This window comes from Heliconius melpomene, chromosome 21 (assembly GCF_056956725.1).
Source record: "Heliconius melpomene rosina isolate 202511_hmr_F chromosome 21, ASM5695672v1, whole genome shotgun sequence".
In the NCBI taxonomy this organism is placed as follows: Eukaryota; Metazoa; Arthropoda; class Insecta; order Lepidoptera; family Nymphalidae; genus Heliconius; species Heliconius melpomene.
In genome coordinates, this window is record NC_140409.1 from 11284880 (window position 1) to 11305955 (window position 21076).

The 21076-nt window shown below is 32.9% G+C and overlaps 1 protein-coding gene across 2 annotated transcripts in view; it reads left to right on the forward strand.

Moving 5' to 3' along the window:
* Positions 1-21076, forward strand: part of LOC146527253 (glutamate receptor 1-like) — a 207565-nt gene that overhangs the window by 88579 nt on the left and 97910 nt on the right. For both annotated transcript variants that reach the window (XM_085205680.1, XM_085205681.1), the window contains exon 4: positions 15710-15862. In XM_085205680.1, the coding sequence (XP_085061806.1) occupies positions 15710-15862 (153 nt within the window). The remainder of the gene's footprint in view (positions 1-15709; positions 15863-21076) is intronic.

Below are 21076 nucleotides of genomic sequence, written 5' to 3' on the forward strand. Positions count from 1 at the left end.
AACCGAAGAAATTATAAACTAAAGCCTACCTACTAATAACTACTACAAAAAATATGAAACCAAATATATAGCGCTGAAATAATACATTCAACTCCTATTATCCAATACTTGCAAACGCATCTAAATCTTCGCTGCTATAGAGGCAGGCGGGTTTTTTTTTCGAGCTTGTGGTTAATGCTGAAGAGGGTATTCTGTCCCTGGTGAAAAGCAAGCACTACGTGGCTGCCTGTGAGGAAAATTAAATAGAATGCATCGGCCGGGAATCGAACCCGAACCGCCCGCGTGGCAGGCGAGCATTCTACCACTGAACCACCGATGCGTGCAAAGCAGGCGGGCGCGGCGGACGCATTGCGAGTGGCGAGCCGTTTCGCAGTAAGGATTTTTTGATATTGTAACAACAACAACTTCTAAAGTACTTATTAAAATGAAAAACAGTAAAAGACAGTTTTGATCCACTTTAAATGGCCAACCTAAATAATATACTTATTTATATGCTGAGAGTAAGGGATAAGTGAAACTTGAGTAACATACAGCTGATGTGTCAACGGCGGTGTCAACAATTAAATGCGTTTTTCTGTAAAACTATTCGCAATTTCGAAATAGTGTAAAAAGCAAATTTTATCTTCGTTTAACGTAGAAAATTAATAAAGTATTTTAAAGGATAAGGATTAATACCATTATGGAAAAATATGATTCACAATAAAAAATATATTGAAATTATTATTTTTAGATAGAAAAATGATCACTATACGTTATTCTTAAAAGATACGAATATGCTGTCGCGGACTTTTTTGTAGATCTTATTAAGAGAAACAATACTCCAGTACATTATTTTCATGTAGTACTTACCATTAAAGCAGCGCATGCGCGAAAGTGTCTCAACGGGTAGGACTTTATACACATTTATCGTATTTAAGTTAATTTACATAAGAATGTATAAAAAATAAACTATATATAAACCTTCTATGAAAAATACTCGACCTAATGGTGAAAACCGCATCAAAATCCGTCTGGTGGTTAAGAAGAAGAAGAGTTAAAAACAACAGACAGACACGGAAAGCGACTTTGTTTTATAAGATATAGGATACTAATCTCGCTTTAGTTTAATATAAACTAGTCCTATAGAGCATCAAACTTTATGGACATAATTTTCCAATCATCATGTCAACATTGTAATATGCCGAGGTCACCGGAGTCAATTTTCCGGAAACGTAGCCGTACGGCTCTGGAGAATTAAAACATGCATAAGCCTAATATTTGTATTGTTTGTATTGAACATACGAATGTTTCGTGGATGACACAGAGTTCGGTCTTTTAAATTTTTGTTAACTATCTACATTGTGTATATACACAGACACAAAAAAGCATACGTTATCATATTTTTTTTACTAGAAGAAAGGAAGAAAGAACTTAGAGTTAAGACACTGTGTTCTCTGTATTTAGAGACATTGCGAGTAGAATGTCACGTGGAATCTAACGCCGCATTGTACCTTATGAAACTGGGAAAATGAAAAAACCATACTCTTTTTGAATCCCACTATGCTACGGCAGCATCTACAAACACCGTAAATTCTCTACAGCTTCAGCTTCACCCTGTATCCCACCTATAACAGGATAGGCAGAGGGATCCTAGTGTTAAAACACTTCGTCCCACTCTGTCCAGGTATTGCGTATTGAGCGACGAACTCAACACCGCGTTTTGCCTCGTTACTAGAGCGAGGAAATGAAAATATCAACAAATAATAATTCATTCCCCCGACTCGGAATCGAACCCATACCCGTAGCACTTACAATCACGCCACACTTACGAAATTCTCTATAAAATTACTGTAATATGGTTACATAAATATATTCAAAAGATGCCATAGCAAAAGTAAAGGCCTGAAAACTTAACAGCGACACAATAGTAAATTTTTATTTCCCCCATACTTATTCATTTCAAGCTCAGCCGGTTGAATAAGAACTTTTCTTTTTAACGTTTAAAAGTAGTATGAATACTTCATTCTCAATTGCACACAACGCAAGAGGTGTTGCGAAAATAAAATTCCACGTGGTTTCACGTAGAGAAAATACTTTTGTACTCTCATTTTTTAGGACAAACTGACAAAAAAATAGTAGTAATGATGAATTACTATATTGTGTTACGGTACGGTACGGTTATGTTCATATTAAGTGAAATATCTCTCTGTCTCTCTTCTTTCTGTATATTGAGTTATCGGTCGGTGTTCTTTTTCTCGATATTGCTATTAAAATTAAAACTAAATATGTTTTGCAATTAATTTTTTTTTTCATGATACACTTGAATCAATATTTTTTTGTAAATTTCCTAGTTTATTTGACAATTACCTAAGTGACACATATTGGCATAAATAATGGATAGGTTAGCCTACTATAAAAAATTCTCCAGACTCTTTTTCAATTCATCCATTTCTGCTTAAGAGCTTCGAGCTTTCGCGTTCGCGAACAAACTAATAGGCAGATAATTAACAAATTTACTGAATAGTTTTTAGCTTTTGTTATCAATGTTAATACTTTCTAAATCAATTATTTTTATTAATCTTTCATGTGTTGTCTGTCTGTCACCAGGTTGTATATGGTTGAATTTTTAAAAACGTATAAAACTTTCACCGTAACGGATTTTTTCCGATTTTTTCCGTAACGGATTGGAGAGTGTTCAAGAGGCGCGCGTTCAAATCCCTTTACGTTCCATTTTATTACGTAATCCATACCTATATTATAAATTCGAAAGTAACTCTGTCTGTCTATCTTTTATGCAATCAGGGTCAAACCGCTAATTTAATTGTGATAAAATACTCATATAGAGATACTTGAGGATCTCGGGATGAACATAGGATACTTTTTTTTCTCATATTTGTAATATTTTCGATATACACCAATGTATTAAAACACTTATTAATTTAACATGCAATTTATTCGGTCATGTTAATAACAACCGTCGATATACGACCGTTGCTAAGCAACGATCTGCAAAGTTTGTTGTTAGAAAACGCCACCCAAAATGAACTTGCTTAACACATCTCTCTATTGAAAGCTGAAAATAATTTCATAAATATATTTCATAAATATTCCAGCGGGCGTAGCCGCGTTCGGGTCCACTAGTATAAAATATAGATTTCATATACTTGTAACAAATTTAACACATCAATTCTGCTATAAAGTTAGCGAGCGTTTGCTAAGCGTATAATTAATAAACTCACGTGGTTCAATATTAAGTGAACACTTTACACTTCGTTCACGGTATGGGTACAGTTCATTACCTTGACAATTAGGAAAATAATTTTAACCATTAATAACCATTTATTATATTAATTACAATTATTCATTTATTTCGTGATTATTTATGAAATCGAAAGCTAATACAACAAATATATTTTATTTAAAATTTTATGCATTAAATTGATTATTTACAATTACATATGTATAATAGAAATAAAATAAACAAAAATTCTGTATATATTTCCATCCCTTGTTTTTTGGAAAAACATATGTTATTATAGAAGTTAATTATTATTTAAAACCTACAATAATTTTTATAAACATAATAATATTTTAAATTTGTATTTCTTTGTTTCCTTTTATATATCCATACCTTTATTATAAATTCGAAAGTAACTTTGACTGTCTGTCTGTCTGTCTTTTACGCAATCAGGGCCAAACCGCTAATTTAATTGTCATAAAATACTCATATAGAGATATTTGAGGGTCTCGGGATGAACATAGGATACTTTTTTTTCTCATATTTGTAATATTTTCGATATATACCAATATATTAAAATAATTAATTTGACATGCAATTTATTCCGCCATGTTAATAACAATCGTCGCTACGCGTTGCTAAGCAACGGCTTGCAAAGTTGTTTTAAGAAAACGTCACCCAAAGTGAGTTTGCTTAATGCATACATGGCGCGCTCCGATATAGATCTATAATTATAAATTAATAATTATTTAATATAGAAATATGTTTAGTACGCGCGCACGGCAAACTTTTGGTACTTTTTCTAATATTAAGAATTTTCTTTAGTTACTTTTACTTCTTTTGTTTGTTCATTTCGGTTACTCAGATATTTTTTCTAATAATAAATCTCCACTTATTATTAATTTTTAACTTATATTAATTATTTAGGCTTATATTTTCGCGGGCGTAGCCGCGTCCGGGCCCACTAGTAAGTTATATAAATAGCTTCAGTTACTTTCATTTTTCTTGTATTAAAAAGAGCAAGTATGAGAACAAATTTAAAATATTTCTTTTTCACTATTAAATGCAATAAATTAATAATGAAACAAAACATTAGTTTCAACACTTGCCAATATCCATTTTGCCAATTTTCGTCGACTTCGGATTCAATCTACTTAGATTACTTAGTTGTAGCTAACAAATAGCTACTAAAATTTGATCTCCTAGAACTGCCTAGAGGCAATACAATTAAGCTTATATTTGCTCCAGTTATAGCAACCCAAGCAAGGTTTCCAAAACTTGGAATAGGGGTAATGCCTATATGAATTATTGTGAATAAGTTTTTTATATATTTTTTTAGCTTTACACCGTATCACGCACATAGCAAGATAGGTGGAAGAAACCTTGAAACTTAGTGAGAACCCGTTAAGACACTTCCGTTTCCCACTCCCTGAATTCTGTAGGCATTGGGTATTGTGAGGAAATGAATGAGGAAAATCTTAAAAACATTTCATTTTCTCGAGTGAGAATCGAATCCACAACTTCCTGCGTTTAAAGTTGCAAGCTTGTGCCCTTGTGTTTCACGATTGGCATCTATTATAATAATAATAATTAATATTTTATAAAATATAACACAAAAATAGCACAAGAATAATTCAGGTAATAAGAGAAACACGGGTAAGTGTAGACGTGTTGGTCTGTTAGTAGCATGTCTCCATTCCCCCCTCTCCGATAAATACATTATTATTAAGATAGAATTTACAGGAATTAAGTACTTTGATAATTCAATCTATATCTAAACAAGCTTTAAACAATTAATTCAATCTTATTTCTTTTTTATTTTAATTGAATTGAATTTAAGCCAATTAAAATACTGATAAAATGCAAACTAGAAATTCTTCACAATGCTTCGCACGATGTTTTTTCTTACATCAAACGTGACCTGAATAGCAATTTCTAATTTGAAATAAATTAGTCATCGAAATTTTTAATGCATAAATTAAATTTGCTTGAGTACGTAGTTTCAATATTTTTACATAAGGTACTTGTTATTCACGCTCTATCCCGCATGTAGCAGGGTAGGCAGAGGAAGCCTAGTGCTAAGATGCTTTACTCCTTACTTTCCGATCAAATCTGGAGGCATTGCGTGTTCAGTAGCGGATATCAACGCCGTACTCTCCAGTCAACGTAATTTTGATTCGGTTACCAGAGAGAAGAAATGAAAATATAAAATATTTCACTTCCTTGATTGGGAATCGAACCCACAACCTGTCACGAACCTAAACTTGTGCCGTCGCGCACTCATATTTGCTCTGATATTATTTGTCTTCCATAATATATTTTATGACATAGTATATTTTAGCGCGAGTCTATCGAGAGACTCTTACGCAGACAAAAAATCGTTGGATTAAAAAATTTTTAGCTGCTGGTTTTAATTTTAATTATAATTAATATTCCCTTATGTAGAGTATTGACTGTTCTACCTTTTAATATTTTTTTTATTAGCTTCACGCTGCATCCCGCACACGGCAGGGTACGCAAAGGGACATTCAGGGAGAATTCCAGACTTAGTCAAAATTAATTTAATATTAAATAATTACAGATTTATAGTTAAAATTATTCAACATTTCATAAGAATATAAATGCAATGTTATTTTATAATTTAAAAATAAAGCTGCATATAAAAATGAGACTATTTATAATAAAAGTTAGTCATACAAGTTTCTTCCACATCTCATATTAACAACGTGATCATACTACCAAGATATTCGTATGGTGCTTGTAACACACTTGTTGATAATGAATGCGGTGGCCTTCATAGCTTTGCTATACAAAACTGTATGTTGCTTAGCTTATAATATGTTCTGCTATTGTCATTTTCAGTTATATATATATATATATATATATATATATATATATTCATTTTTATTTTCCACAGATTTCTTTTTTAATATACTAAATTTAAATAAAAATTGTCATGACATAACTTGCTGGTGTTGAAATTCAATAAAGATATTTGTTCAGACGAAGAAACCTCACAATCACTACTACATAAGAAGCCAAATTGTAGCGTCAGGCAAGATTGTACTGAATCCCGACAAGCAATAACCGTTTCTTTTTCTAATATGAAATCTAATATAAAATAATTTTGTAATGTATATCATTTCTTTTATGTAGGTGAGAGTAAAATTCTTGGAGTATATACAATCAGCTAGCTAGGTTAAACTCAAATTTACATTAACATTTTAAATATATATTTTTCTCAGCTTCACGCTGTATCCCGCACACAGCAGGGTAGATAGAGGGAACCTAGTGTTAAGACACTCCGTTCTTCACTTCCGCCGATTCTGGAAGCCACACCGCGATTTGCCTCGACACCAGAACGAAGACATGAATATATAAATTTAAATAAAATAATCATTTCCTCGAGTGGGGATCGAACCCACAACCAGTCACGTTTACAGTCACACTTTATGACCCTGCGGCACAACTGGCTAGAAATATCAATAAAATTATAAATGTTAAAATAATTAATTATTATTTATGTTGTCGCACCGTTCTTTCCGACTACCCCGCTAGGGATAAAGCGCAAAGCTATATATGTATGTATTTATTTTGTACATAACTAAATATAATATATAACAATATTATTATAGCCGTAATAAAATATCATTTTAGGTTACTGTACATCGTGAGTAGACGGTAAGCCATGGCCCATGAGTTTGGATTTATGGACTTATCAATCAAAAGTTTGCCCATTGTTTCTTCCAAGTTATAACTCGAATTACCGTACCGGACTATTATGGGAAATGAATTGAGAACTTCTAGTTTAGATCATCGTTATTATATTATATAAACAATATAAATTATCAGATATTGTTGTTTAGTGTAACTTAAGGAACATTGGAGAACGGTGAGTGTCTTAACACTACGTTCCTTCTGCCTACTCTGTTACGTGCGGGATACAGTGAGAAAATGATTTTTTTTTACTTAACTTAAGACTTTCTTTATTATCACTTATATGATATCATTTTTCTTGTTTCTTTTTACATTTCATACAGGACTAAATTTTATTTTTAACTGACGTATGAACCGAAAAAAAAATTATAGAAGTAATTAAATGAAATTATCAATGTAACGTGAAATCTCCAACAAAAATTTAAAAAAATCAAAAAGTCACTGAGCAAGTCTGAAAATGTATTTCAGTTATAAATTTTCAGTAAGCTTAGCACATATCTCAAAGCTTCCCTATAATATTGCTTATAATATCGGTAAAGCTTCCACATCTAAAGATCATAATATCAAACATAAGACAAACTTACAAAGAATTATTTATGATATAATTTTATTAATATCCAAAAAAACGTATTAAAACCTAGTCTCGCCGTCAACATATTCAACGTCGGCTTGCCTTTTATATCTAAGCCGATACTCAAGACGCTTTTCGTGCCTACTTCTCATTTAATGCTTCCCTTGGGGAAGAAATCGAGTGAAAATTCGGAAGATTTTGTCGCTACACACTAATCCCCTAGATGACATTAAGTAAAAATAAATACTTCTATCGTTGACACTTTTAATTTAACAAATGGTATATTTTCAAATGTACTGTGTAAGTATTTTTTTATATATTTTTTTTACTTGTCGTATCGGTAAAGAATAGTATGACTTTATATTAGTCTTTATAAAGTTATCCAACAGAGAACCACATTTGCCGCAGAACCAATGGCCGTTGGGGTAAGCGCGTTCTAGAGTGGAGACCACGCCTCGGCAAGCGTAATGTAGGACGTCCTCCAGCTAGATGGGGTGACGATGTTCGCAAAATGGCGGGCAACCGCTGGATGCAAAGAGCTGAAGATCGAGATCAGTGGCGTGCCATTGGAGAGGCCAATGTCCAGCAGTGGACGACGATAGGCTGATGATGATGATGATGATGATACAAGTCTTCACTTCCTACTAATGAAAGCTATTAATACTGTTTAAATTTACGAATAATACAGTATTAAATATGTACTCGATATCAATTTATTTTTTATTAATAACACATATTATATATTACATTGTAAATATTAGCATTACAGTTTTATCCCCAAACACCAGCAATATTGTCAAAGGCAAAATGACAATCCTTCAAACGACAAGAGCCTTCGTGTTTAACATGGTGCGCTATGCAATTGATCACGGTTGTTTCTGATGGATAGTGGTCGTACAACTATGTCACACCACCTTGCAATATGATAGAATGTTACTGGGATTCAGGTTCATTATGGAACTGCTAAGACGTTAACATATAAAATGAATTTTGGTATTATTTTATTAGATATTTTATAAAATATTATATAATCCAATTAAGTTTCCACATAAAAAGTTACAGAAAAATCATAATGAAGCATAAAAACATCATTCTCATTTTTTGAAAACATGTTAAAATACGGCGTTAGGTCCCGCCAACACTGTTCAATATTCGAAATTAACACAATATTTCTGTTCTTTAAATAGACAAATATATAAGAATGGTTAAGCCTATTAAAAATGTTCCTACAAAATCGATAACGAAATAAAAAGTAATCAATTTGCGTTAACGAGGTTTATATGACGCAACGATGATATTTTATATGTATATATACATGTAGGAGTTATTATCACGACAAACGAGTGAGCTTATATAATAATGTTTATACTGTTATCAGTTTTATATACATGGAACATTTTATGATATAGTAAAAAAATATAAACCTTATAATACTTAACATTTTAGGGATTTCAGCTTTAGCAAGAGAAAGAGAGAGAGAGAGAGAATATAGTATCAAGATACTAGTTTCTTCGCTGCCAGTATTCAAGAAATGCGCGTTGGATGGCGGAAATCAGCACCGTGCTCTCTCTGTCTTTGCCACAGGCGGGACAATGAAAATAATTGATTGCACCAAATGGCAATAGAACCCACAATTCATATAGTGATTTTCTTCCCCATGATGACTTCAACAATATTTTACCTAATAAATTTCAATTCACCTTTAAAAATCCTCTTCTCAGCATGAGAACAAAAGTACACAATCTGTATAATAAAAGATTATTTCGATCTTTTATACATTTAACTTTAAGTAAACATAATATATTCAATAACGTTAGCAAAAATATGATCTTTCAGATCTACTTTACATAAACCATTAAAGGCTTTATACATAATAATTTACTTTAGCGATACATTAAGAGGTCTAAATCTAGCTAATATATAAAGAGATGTTTATTATTTTATGATTTTCTCTTTAAAATGGGGAACGGAGTTTTCTCCCTTTGCCTACCCTGCTGTGAGAGTAGAGTGTCCAGACATATTATTCTCTTCTTTTCAATCGATATTAGTGACATTTGTGTTGATTGGTGGAACTTCTAACGCTAGACACCTTAAAATTTTATGAAAAGATATAGATAGCTATATCTTAAATATAATGTAGATATAGCTTAAATATAACTTTTTTCAACATTTTGTTTCGAATAAAATATATGCACGTTCTTGTTTTTGCTTTCATCTATCTATATGTATAATATCGAAAGGTCACTCACTCATCACGAAATCTCAGAAACTACATGTGCTAGGAATCTCAAATTTTCGACATTCGCATATTCGACTTCTAAAAGGTTGTTTTTGGGCTCGAAAATTTGTATGAAACTTCATTACTACAAATGCTAGGAGTCTCAAATTTGTCATAGACATCACTAGGACGTAGTCATGGAGACAGAAATTAATAATAACATAGTTCACGCGGATGAAACCGCGAGCCGACCGCTAGTACTCTATATATTTAAATTTATAAAACATTTTTGTTGTCTATTAGACTAAATTTATGCAACCTTATACCATATATCGGAACGGGATGGGATCGTCATCCATTCACTGCTCAAGTTTAAAATTTGGATAAACACCGAAAAAAACTTCTTAAATATATAACAACAAAAATACATTCATAATAATTATAACACACAAATAACAAATTATTCATTTTATTAAAATTATATAAATTATATAAAATTATTTACAATTAATAACCTATAGTAACTTAGCTGTCAGAGCAAGGTGTAGTCTTTTTCATTAAGAAACAACATAAACGAATATACAGTAAGTACAGAGCCTCGTGACATTTGAAAACAGGCGTGGATTACGACTAAAGTAACCCAAGGCATTAGAGGCATCTGTCGTCGTGGACGTGAAAAATAAGGAAACTTCTTGACGACCCTCCCCCCCACTCCTTATTCACGTTACAATAAAATGTAAGGCGCACAATAAAAGTACAGATTTGTGGCTGTCAGCGAACTTGTTGTGTTTATTTTAATTCGCAATTCTTTTTTATTATGTCGCTTAATGTCTTAGACTTGAAGAAGAATGGTTCATTTGGTGAATATATTTAATGTATTATTATTACTTTTTTATGATATAGGTGTTCGCAATCGAGGAAATGCTATATTTAATGTTCAATTCTTCGCTCTGGTGTTGAGGCAAAAGCACGCTCAGCACGGAAAGCCACTAGAATTCGGTGGAAAGTGGGGAGCGGAGTGCTTAAACACTAGGTTACCTCTGCGTATTCAGCTATATACAGCGTGAAGCTGATTTTTTTTTATAAAACACTAGCAAAACACGAGACAAAATAAAAAAAAATATTAATGTTCATAAACACATGGGTAAGACCATCTCATCTATTGCCCAAATAAAAATCAAAACAACCCAACAGTCCTGAAGCGTGGTGACGTGCTAAAAAGGTCTTTCTCGCAATATTTCATTGTTTCCCAATTACCTCAGGGTTCCGCTTTATGTTTACTTTGTTGAGCCATTTCATGAAACACGGCCAAGTCCCACTGACATGTAGGGAAAAGATTTTGTTTAGGAATAAAATATCAACCTTTGTCCCAGCTGGATTGTTTATAATTAATTTTATATTATGTGGGCATAACATTTTGTGATGTAATTGAAAAACAAGGAAGTACTTTTTGGATGTAGCTTAGCAAGGAATATTCGACTTTACTTTTTATTTTAGCAGAAATTTATGATTAGTTATAGTAAAAAAAAATCAGCTTCACGCCAACAGCAGAATAGGCAAAGTTAACCTAGTGTTGATACTCCGTTTCCCACTTTCAGCCGAATTCTAGAGTCTTTGCGTGTTGAGTGGCAGAACTTAACACTGCGCTTTGCCTCGACACCAGAGCAAAGAAATGGATATATAAACGTAAATAAATATTTCACTTCCTCGAGTGGGGATCGAATCCACAACCGTCGCGTTACAGTCACATTCCTGTGCCGCTGCGCCGCGACAGCCTCAAGTTTAGTTATAGTGACATGTTAAATTATACATATTAATATTTTACTATGTCAATCCTACTAATATAATTAAAATTTTACAACTTATATAAGCATTTTGTATAATTTGGCTACAATATACTTAACAAAAAGCTTAAGCGGGCGAAGCCGCGTTTGGGTTGCTAGTACATAATAATTTCCTATACTGATTAACGTAAAAGTAAAGTATTTTTACTAAATTATTATTCATGCAGTTTCATAGAGGTTAATAGCAGTGTAACGACTTCGTTAATGTTTCAGAGCATTCTCTGTTTTTTTCATAGTTTTTTCTAATAATATTCATACATAAATAAACACTAGAGTTTCAGTGAAATGAATATTTTTGTTATTTTCTTGATTTAAATAGATATTTTACTGCCATATCTTGCTCATTCTAATTTTTTACGTTTTAGGGAGTAAATATAAAGTATTGTTGAGAATTTACATTTTCACTAATCTTTTAGATTTCATTTATATTTTTATGAAAAATTATTTGTTGTTTGTTGAGATATGTCATGGGTTCGACTCCCACTCTAGTAAGTAAAATATTTGATATTTTTGTTTCTTTGCTCTCGTAATGCGGCGTTGAGTTCGGCCAATGCCTAAAAAATTTGGCGGAAAGTGGGTGAAGGAAGTGTCCTAATTGGTACGGAATTTCTTAACTTCGCTCTGGTTTGAAGGCAGAGCACGGCGTTGAGTTCTGCCACTCAACACCCAATGCCTCCAGAATACGACAGAAACTGAGGAACGGAGCGTCTTGACACTAGATTTCCTCTGCCTAACCTGCTGTGTGCGGGATAAAGCGTGAAGCTGATTCTTGTTTTTTTTTTAATTTACTGGTGACTTTTACAAAAATGTATTGAGTGTACAGAAGGTACGTATACAACTACTTAGTTCCCTTTAAAGTTTAAACTTTTAAAGCGTGGATTTTTTCCACTGCACTTTTAGTAAAATCTTCATGCAAATTCTTCTCTGAGCGTAAGCGATACATTGTATCGCGTATAGAAACTTTCATTTTACGTTAAAAAAGGCTGTCAGTCTGTCTACTGTGAAGTAGTGTAAACTATTTATAACGACACAAGAGTGGAAAGGAAAGATACAGACAATTTTGCTTTACAGGTTATGTCAATAAGTTTTACTTTGAGAAATAAAATATTTGTAATATTTTTTTTTTGTTTCACACTGTATCCCGCATATAGCAGGGTAAGCAGAGGGAACCTGGGAACCTAGTGTTAAGACAATTTAATTCCCATTAAGACACTTTCATTTTAATCGATATTTATTCATTCTGTATACATAAAACATCAGAAAATATTGAAAAAAAAACAACAATTTTAAAAGAAAGCTATGATATTCTTTATAAAGTGCTATATTTAGGTAAACTCCATTATTTTTGCCTCAATTAACCAAAAGCCGAAACGCACCCGAAATGGGCTATTAATATTTTATTATATTTACATACTTTATTATTTTATGCGAGGGAGGAAGTCATATTGTCTTAAAATTCTTCGTCTATTGGAATTTCTAACAATAAGACATCGATAATTTGATGTGGATAATATCAGCCTATTTAGTTATAATCTTAATAATGAACATCTTAAGCCTAGAAAGGCTGAGATCTAGTACCAGATATCAGAAAAGTATAAAAATTTGAAAGCTACAGGATTTGGACCCGCACCTCTTGGAAACCGTCCCTCCCGTCTCTGACCACTAAGCCATACGTTCTCATCAAGCTATTGATATTGCTATACGCTTGTTACAATTTATTTACGATGTTAGCATATCTGTAGGGAGATTTATACAGATTTCAAATAAAGCATAATTATAATAAAGATATTTTGAGGCCATCACAGTTTTAAAATACAGGAAAGTGAGTTCATGTGTAAGTCGTCACTTCTTGCGTGGTACTTTGGGAATGTTAGCGGGCAGCGGGCGATTATAGCTCTTATCCATATTCTATTTTACTACTAATATTCTACTTACTGTTCTGCCAATATTAAAGAGAGTTAGTTTGACATCCAAAGTATACAATATAATAATGTTCGGGTATAAAAGGAATTTTAAAGTTAATTTACGCTCAAATTAAAAAATATTATATATAAATAGTTTATAAAAATCTACCGCAACGACCCAATATATTTTTATATAAAAGAAATACTCATAAAATTTCAAAATGTGAATAAAGACGAAAGAAAAACTTTGATGGAACCATAAAAATATTAAAAGTAAGTATTTTACTACCGTTAACAACATAATGAAATAGAAGAAGCGACGTCGACGACGAGAATGAAGTAGGAGATTCAGATGCAACACTTTACAGCAATTTGCTAGCTTTCAAATTAAGCTTAATTTGCATTATCCGTTAAAAGTTATCTTTATATTTTCAACGTTATAGTTTTATATCACTTTTAAAATGGTAAAAATTAAATTTCGTTTATGAGACGGCTTGAAAAATAAATAATTAATAACGTATTTTTAGTTTAATGCCTAAGCACTATATCTACAAGGAATCGAACCTACAGCCATTATTTTTATAGTCAGACCATTGTACTGCCACAATTAAAATTATACAAAAAATATACATAATATGTTCTTCCGCTTCCTTCGCAAAAAAAGGTACCGTTTACTGAGCAATAGCCCGACGATGTTACTTCTAGGAAATAGCAGATGTAAACGTTTGTTATGGGAACAGAGTGAAAACCAAAATGCGGGTTTCAGAAATCACTGGGCCACACCCCACTAGTACTTATATTCCGTTTTCATTTCAAATATATGTATACCGTAGTGTATGTAGAGACCGTTTGGCTCTCCGTTCTCTCTGACTACCCCGCTAGGGATAGAACGTGAAGTTAAGTTAAGTTATATGTATATATAGACAGACAGGTTCATGGATGATATTGATTCCCGTAACGTATTAAAAAAAATTGTAAATCGAAAGGTTTTATAAAAATAAAAAAATATATATTAGGTTAAAAAGCATGTGATGCAGGTGTTAAGTGTTTGCTTTTTTTTACGACATACAGCTATCTGTTTAAGGAAAATGCATTATTTTCATTTTTCTCGCTTTAGTAACAAGACAAGGCGCGGTGTTTAGTTCCGCCACTTACAATCAATTTCTCAATGATTAAGGTGAACAGTGGGGGACGAAGTGTCTTAACACAAAGTTCCCTTTGCCTACTCTGCGATTTGCAGCGTAAATCTAAAACAATAGAGAAAAACATCAATAACGAGCGTTCCCATGGAAAGAGAACTCAGAACCATCTCATAGAACGAACGAAGAGACTGTTGCGGCGTTAAGTTCTGCCAACGCCCAACAAGCAACGAATCCAGAATTCGGCGGAAAATGGGGAACGTGTCTTAATGGAAATAGAGTGTTTTTAACACTAGGTTCCCAGGTTCCCTCTGCCTATCCTGCTATGCACGTAAAAGCGAAGTGAAACTGGAAAAAAAAAGAAAAAATAACACCTGTTGGACGTTTGATATAATTTGAAATTATTCTTATTAACCACCTGTTGAGTTGTTTTCATGAGAGCGCCGTTGAATTAATACATTATACTTATAAAAACGTTGCTTAGTTTTCCTACGACTTCGAGTCGTTTGACTAGTCTAATGCAACAGATATAATATTATTGTGATTGTATTTTATTAATATCTATATATATAAAATCGAAAGGTCACTCACTCATCACGAAATCTCAAAAACTATATGTGCTAGGAATCTCAATTTCAATTCAATTCAAATTTCAAAATTTCATTCTCAATTTTGCATAGGAGTTACTTATAGGACGTAGGTGCTCGCTAAGACGGGAATTTGCAATATTCGACTTCTAAGGGGTTGTTTTTGGGGTCGAAAGTTTGTATGAAACTTCAACGTTACAACAAATGCTAGGAGTCTCAAATTTTGCATAGACGTCACTAGGACGTAGTCAAGGAGACAGAAATTAATAATAACGTAGTTCACGCGGGTGAAACCGCAAGCGGGCCGCTAGTTTTAATATAATGATGAGGCTGGCTGAACTCAACGCCGCGCTTTACCTCGTTGTCAGAACTAGGTAATATATTTTTTTAATATTTCGTGAGTTTATTTAAACCGTCTCGTTTATAATCGCACGCTTAAGGAGGAGGGCCCTTAACCTGCTTAATTAATCGTCCTTATTAACACCTGTATAACATAATATTTTCTTCTGCAGGAGTCATATTCGATCAAAACACCGATGAAGTTCAAGAGGCGTTTAAGTTTGCCATGTCACAATTTTCAATGAGCATCAACAGAACGCGCCTGGATTTCCAGTTGTTCGTAGACGTGATCAACACTGCTGATGCTTTCAAGCTCTCAAGACTAAGTAAGTACATTTCTTTTCTAAAATTTTAAGATACATATGTTTAATATAATTTTATGTATAATTATAAGAGAAGTAACAATAACAATTCAATGAAAATTTTATTAAAAAGAAATATATAATTTATTTTAAAAAACTAAAGTAATTTACAGATATAAGTGACCTAACGTTAATATGTTTCAAATTTGAATATATTCCCTTTATGTTTAATTATATACATTAATAAGTAATAAAAGCACGGTTGTAATATGTGTACACTAACGGCCCCTACGCGGCTTCGCCAGCTTGAACTATACGAATACTTTTTCCTTTATCTGTGCTATATACGTTACATCGTACCAAATTTCAAGATTCTGTTCAACAAAAGTACCCTGTAGGTTTTGATTTCCTTGCGAGTTTAGAATTTTTGTGGCATAAACGTCTGTATCCTGTGATAGCGTTGGCTTGGAAAATTGATTTTTTCACAGCTCCAAGAGACAGTAGATCAGAGTATTTGATACTAATTTCAGCTTGATACCTCCACGCGTTTTTGAGAAAAAGTGTCTTGACAGACGGACGAACAGATAACAAAGTGATCCTATAAACCCTAAACTCTAAAAATTTTTCACAAATAAATTTTCGTAAATTTTGGAATAAGAAAGACACATAGAAATAAAAATATTTTTATTATAGATTATGTTTTATTATCGTGTAAGACTACACATACGTGACAAAAATGGGTTATATTGAAACCACAGATAGACATTTCAATTTAATTTATATGTATATTTAGATGACATCGACGTGACGAGAACAGAGATGTTATTAGGTAAAAAAAATTGCGGCAACAATATTTCAAGATTGAAGTTGATAACAAAACAAAAAAAATATCAATTTGGCTGGTCTAAAAATTGTTTTCTAAACAGTTTTCCACTTGAAAATGTATGACAACATCACGAACAATGCTTGGAAGTGGGTACAGTTTTTAAAATACGCCTTAGGTACAATACTGTACTATACGCTGAGAACAAAGGACGGAAAATCAACAGCTCGCGATTATTTGCGCAGATAAAGAATATAGCACACGTATTTACTCTACGCTTCAATGTGAATTTAAGAATAGCGTTCTGTGAACGTAAGATGTTATTTATGATTTTTAATTCTTAAATGTAATTGTTTATGCTTAATAGATATTGTGGAATAGATAGACAAATAGATAGAGTGATATGTGCTTAAATCGCTTATTTCTTTCCGTAGTATTAAGAAATATTCTATACTACTGGGTAGCAAAATAAAAATATAATATTTGATTAACAAGATTTTAAGGACATTATAACGAAATGCCGTAACTTATAAAAGTGTCGAGTAAATCGTCTAGATACATCCCCGTCTTTTCAAGAGCAAAGCCAAATGTTTCGTAGAAGTTTGGACATTGGGGTCAACCGACAGCTGTCGTTTAGACTAAACAAAAGATCGTATCTTATAAAGGGATCTGTGCTAAAACTTATTGTACAACATTTGGTGGTAATGCGATTTTCAAAGTAAAATTTAATTGCGTTTATTAAATAATTTATGACTTAACTTCAGAATTCGTCATGATACAAAAACCTTTTAGCCATTTTTTAGCTTTACCAGCTACGTGCGGGATACAATATCTGGGTAGGCAGAAGTAATCTGGGAATGTAGAGTTAAGACACTCCGTTCCCATTTACCACACTTTTCCCTGAATTCTGGAAGCATTCATGGAGCTTTCCCTCGTTATCAGAGCGAGGAACTAAAAATATTAAATAATAATGACCCTTTCACGGCTTCGCCCGCTAGAACACTACAATTATATATTTACTAATCTGAATTACTTTCGTGTTCTTCGTTATTAATTAAAATATGATATCTATACATTGAAAACTAAAGTTTCAGCCAAGTCAATAATAAACTGATTTTATAGCAACTTTGTCGAACCAAATAATTTATAATAATATACATTTTTAATTTATGCGCCTATTAAAATAAAAGAAACACTAAATGTTTGTACAATGACAATAGTGAAACTACATTCAAATCAGCTAAGCCAATTCTGAAATTAGCGTGAACAAATTCTGAGACCGACAAAAAACTTATAGTAATCATTGTTTTAGGTTCTATTACCTGCATAAATACTCCTAATAGTTGTTTTTCTCATATATCTTACATTCAGTTCTTTTCCTCAAGAGATCTAGTTAAATTTTATAAAGGATAGGTAAAATATCAAAAAATAAATAATTTTAAAATTATAGCTCCCTATCGATACGAATTCACGAACACCGATGACAAACAACTACTAAACTGCTTAGCCAATTTGTAGTCTTAAAAGTGTAGTACAAATGAAACATCATAGAAATAATTTTCAACATTAATTTTCCTGCAATGGATAGTGTTGATCCATTTATTTATTATACTTAGCTTAATAATAAACCCGAACGTGATTTATAACGAACTTTGTGTACAAAACTCGATTAAAGGCTATTTTAACGCAATTTATGTCAAAAACTTTAAATTATAGCATTAAATTTTGTTTTCGCCCGTCTACTTTGAAGTGGAGAAAAGTAATTGATTTTATAATATATAAAAAAGTAGTCGTTTTTTATGTTAAAAAATAACATATTTTTGTCTTAATCTGTAAAACAAATTAAATACATTATTTATATGGATGACTTAAAATAGAATTTTAATATTTCACACCTTGCATACATACATATCTCTTTAATTTTGTTTATAGTTCTAAATAAATATATATGTGGCTCTCCTCCTAGGGGTCGTTATGTTTTAAACGTAACTTTCTTTCATTATAACTCACAGTGTTTATGAGCCCGACGCGTCGTGGCGTGCTACTCTAAACGCTATGTCTCAAAAATTTGGACAAAAAAAGAGCAACTGAGTGTCGTATCACTAGGTTTTCTTTGTCTTTTCTTTTATGCGAGAAGAAGCGTAAATCTGCTATAAAAAATTTCATTACAATGTACCCAAATATGATGATTTTTTAATTTTTAATGATTTGTTTTATTATACTAGACTTATATAAATGAGTTCTTAAAAATTGTAGAATTTTTTAACAAAAAATAATAAATGCTTGTAAATCGTAAACAATAGAAAAATAATATAATGCTCTGTGTATTATTTCGAGTTAGGAACAATGTTTATCATATTTCATCTAAATTCGTTCAGTCGTTTCCACATCAACGAGAATCAAGCGCTAATACGAATTCTCATATGAATAATATTATTAAACTGGCTCAGTGTGGTGATTTAAATTTATATTTAATGTTTTTTTTTTAAATATATATAAATATTTTTCTAAATCTACTGTAAAGTTAATAAAATCGATTCAATCATTCTAATCTGTACTTTTCATTCTTTATAAAATTGATATATTCTATGATTTTTTCAAGGGCAGTGTAGGCGTCACTACCATAAAGTTTGACTGTAAAATCGACTGGTTGTGAGTTCGATTTCAACTCAAGGATGTGAAATATTTATTTAAATTTATATTTTCATTTCTTCGCTCTGGTGTCGAGGCAAAACACGGCGTTAAGTTGTGGTGCGGCGGAAATTGGGGAATGGAGTGTCTTAACTTGTTGAAAAATACAAGGCAAACGAGCGTACGTATCACCTGATGGTGAAGTAATCACCGCCACCCATGACCCCGCGTAAGCGCTTTTTAAAAGTACCCAGGTCGTGTCGACCTGGAAATACTGCCGCAAGTAAGCCATTCCACAGTTACAGTCACCGTTCTCGTCAATCATCTCACTCTACTGATGACCTCCAGTTTCTTTGAAGCGAACTTCGCCTTGCTTTCTAAATGATAGCAATACTGGCAGTCACTCGAAACGCTAAGACTTAATGTTTTGGAAGACTGGCGACACGACAAATAGGTTTTTGTAGTAGTTAACGCCCAAACTTGTGTCTCCTTGGGTACTTAGTAATTGAACCAAGTTCCTTTCATTCCATGAGGAAACATTCCCGAGGGATGTCTCAACTGATTATTTTGGCACTAGACGACGTTTTCCCAAGAAAAGTTTGCGCGGCCAGAGTAAACAGCGTCCACTATGCTATCATCTCATATCAATGAATGCTAAAGTCCCCTAACATGTCATCGATATATAGAAATAACAGCGTATGCAACAGCACGCAGCCTTGGGGAATGCCAGCGTTCACGGGCATATGCTCAGAGCTAAACCCGTCGATAGCGCCCTTAGCCCTTAATGCTGCGCCCAGTAAGAAGCTGACGATCCACTTGCATAAATTTTCGGGTAGCCCGGAGGATGGAAGTTTTGTAAGGAGCACTCCATGCCGCACTCGATTGAAGGCCTTCGCCATGTCCAGAGTAACTGCCAGCCAGAGGGCTGGCCCTTGCTGGAGAGGCCCTTGCTTTCGATAGCCGCAGCCCAGCGGTAGGTTAAACTTAACACTAGGTTCTCTCTGCCTACCTTGATGGCGATGGCGTGAATATGAATTGATTAGATTTTTTAAGAAACAAGGCATACACAAAAACAAATGTATTATTCCCTGTAGGTATTTGAATCTATAACCATCCTTTTCTAATAGATAAATCTACAAATAGACAGAAAAAAAGCACACAAACAAAATTACATCAAAAACTAAGCAGGTCCAATCAAAATTCTTCTAGAAGAAGGTGATTTCTAATACGTAATATTAATATAATCCCGGTGTCGGATAACCACATAGTTGGTGAGGGGGGAACTGGGGGGGTGCAACGCAAAGAATTTCACAATAACGACGTCAAAGGCGGCATTCCAATAACCATAATTCATCTGGCATCTTTAGCAAATTGCTCTAATTAATCACATGCAATAAATAATGCGGGATGCCTCAGGTTTCGTGTGTTCATAAATATATGTACATGTACAATTTATACATAGATATACAGTAGTTTAGAAGCATTAAGTACATTATGGCTGGTATCATACTAGTAAGTTTATTCGCGCGTTACTTTTATCTCCTTAGCTTTTTAATGTGGAAACAAAGCGTGACGTTGAGTTACGCCACTTAACACGCCTCTAGAATTCGGCGGAGAGTGTAGAGTGTAGAGAACGAAACTTAACACTAGGTTCCCTCTGCCTATTCTAATGTGTGCGGAAAAAAAGGTTCGTATTTCGTTTAGAAATTGACTATTTGAATATGATCTTATTTTTTACAGTGTCCATAAATATTTAAGTATGTTTAATCTTCCGTTTGTTAAAT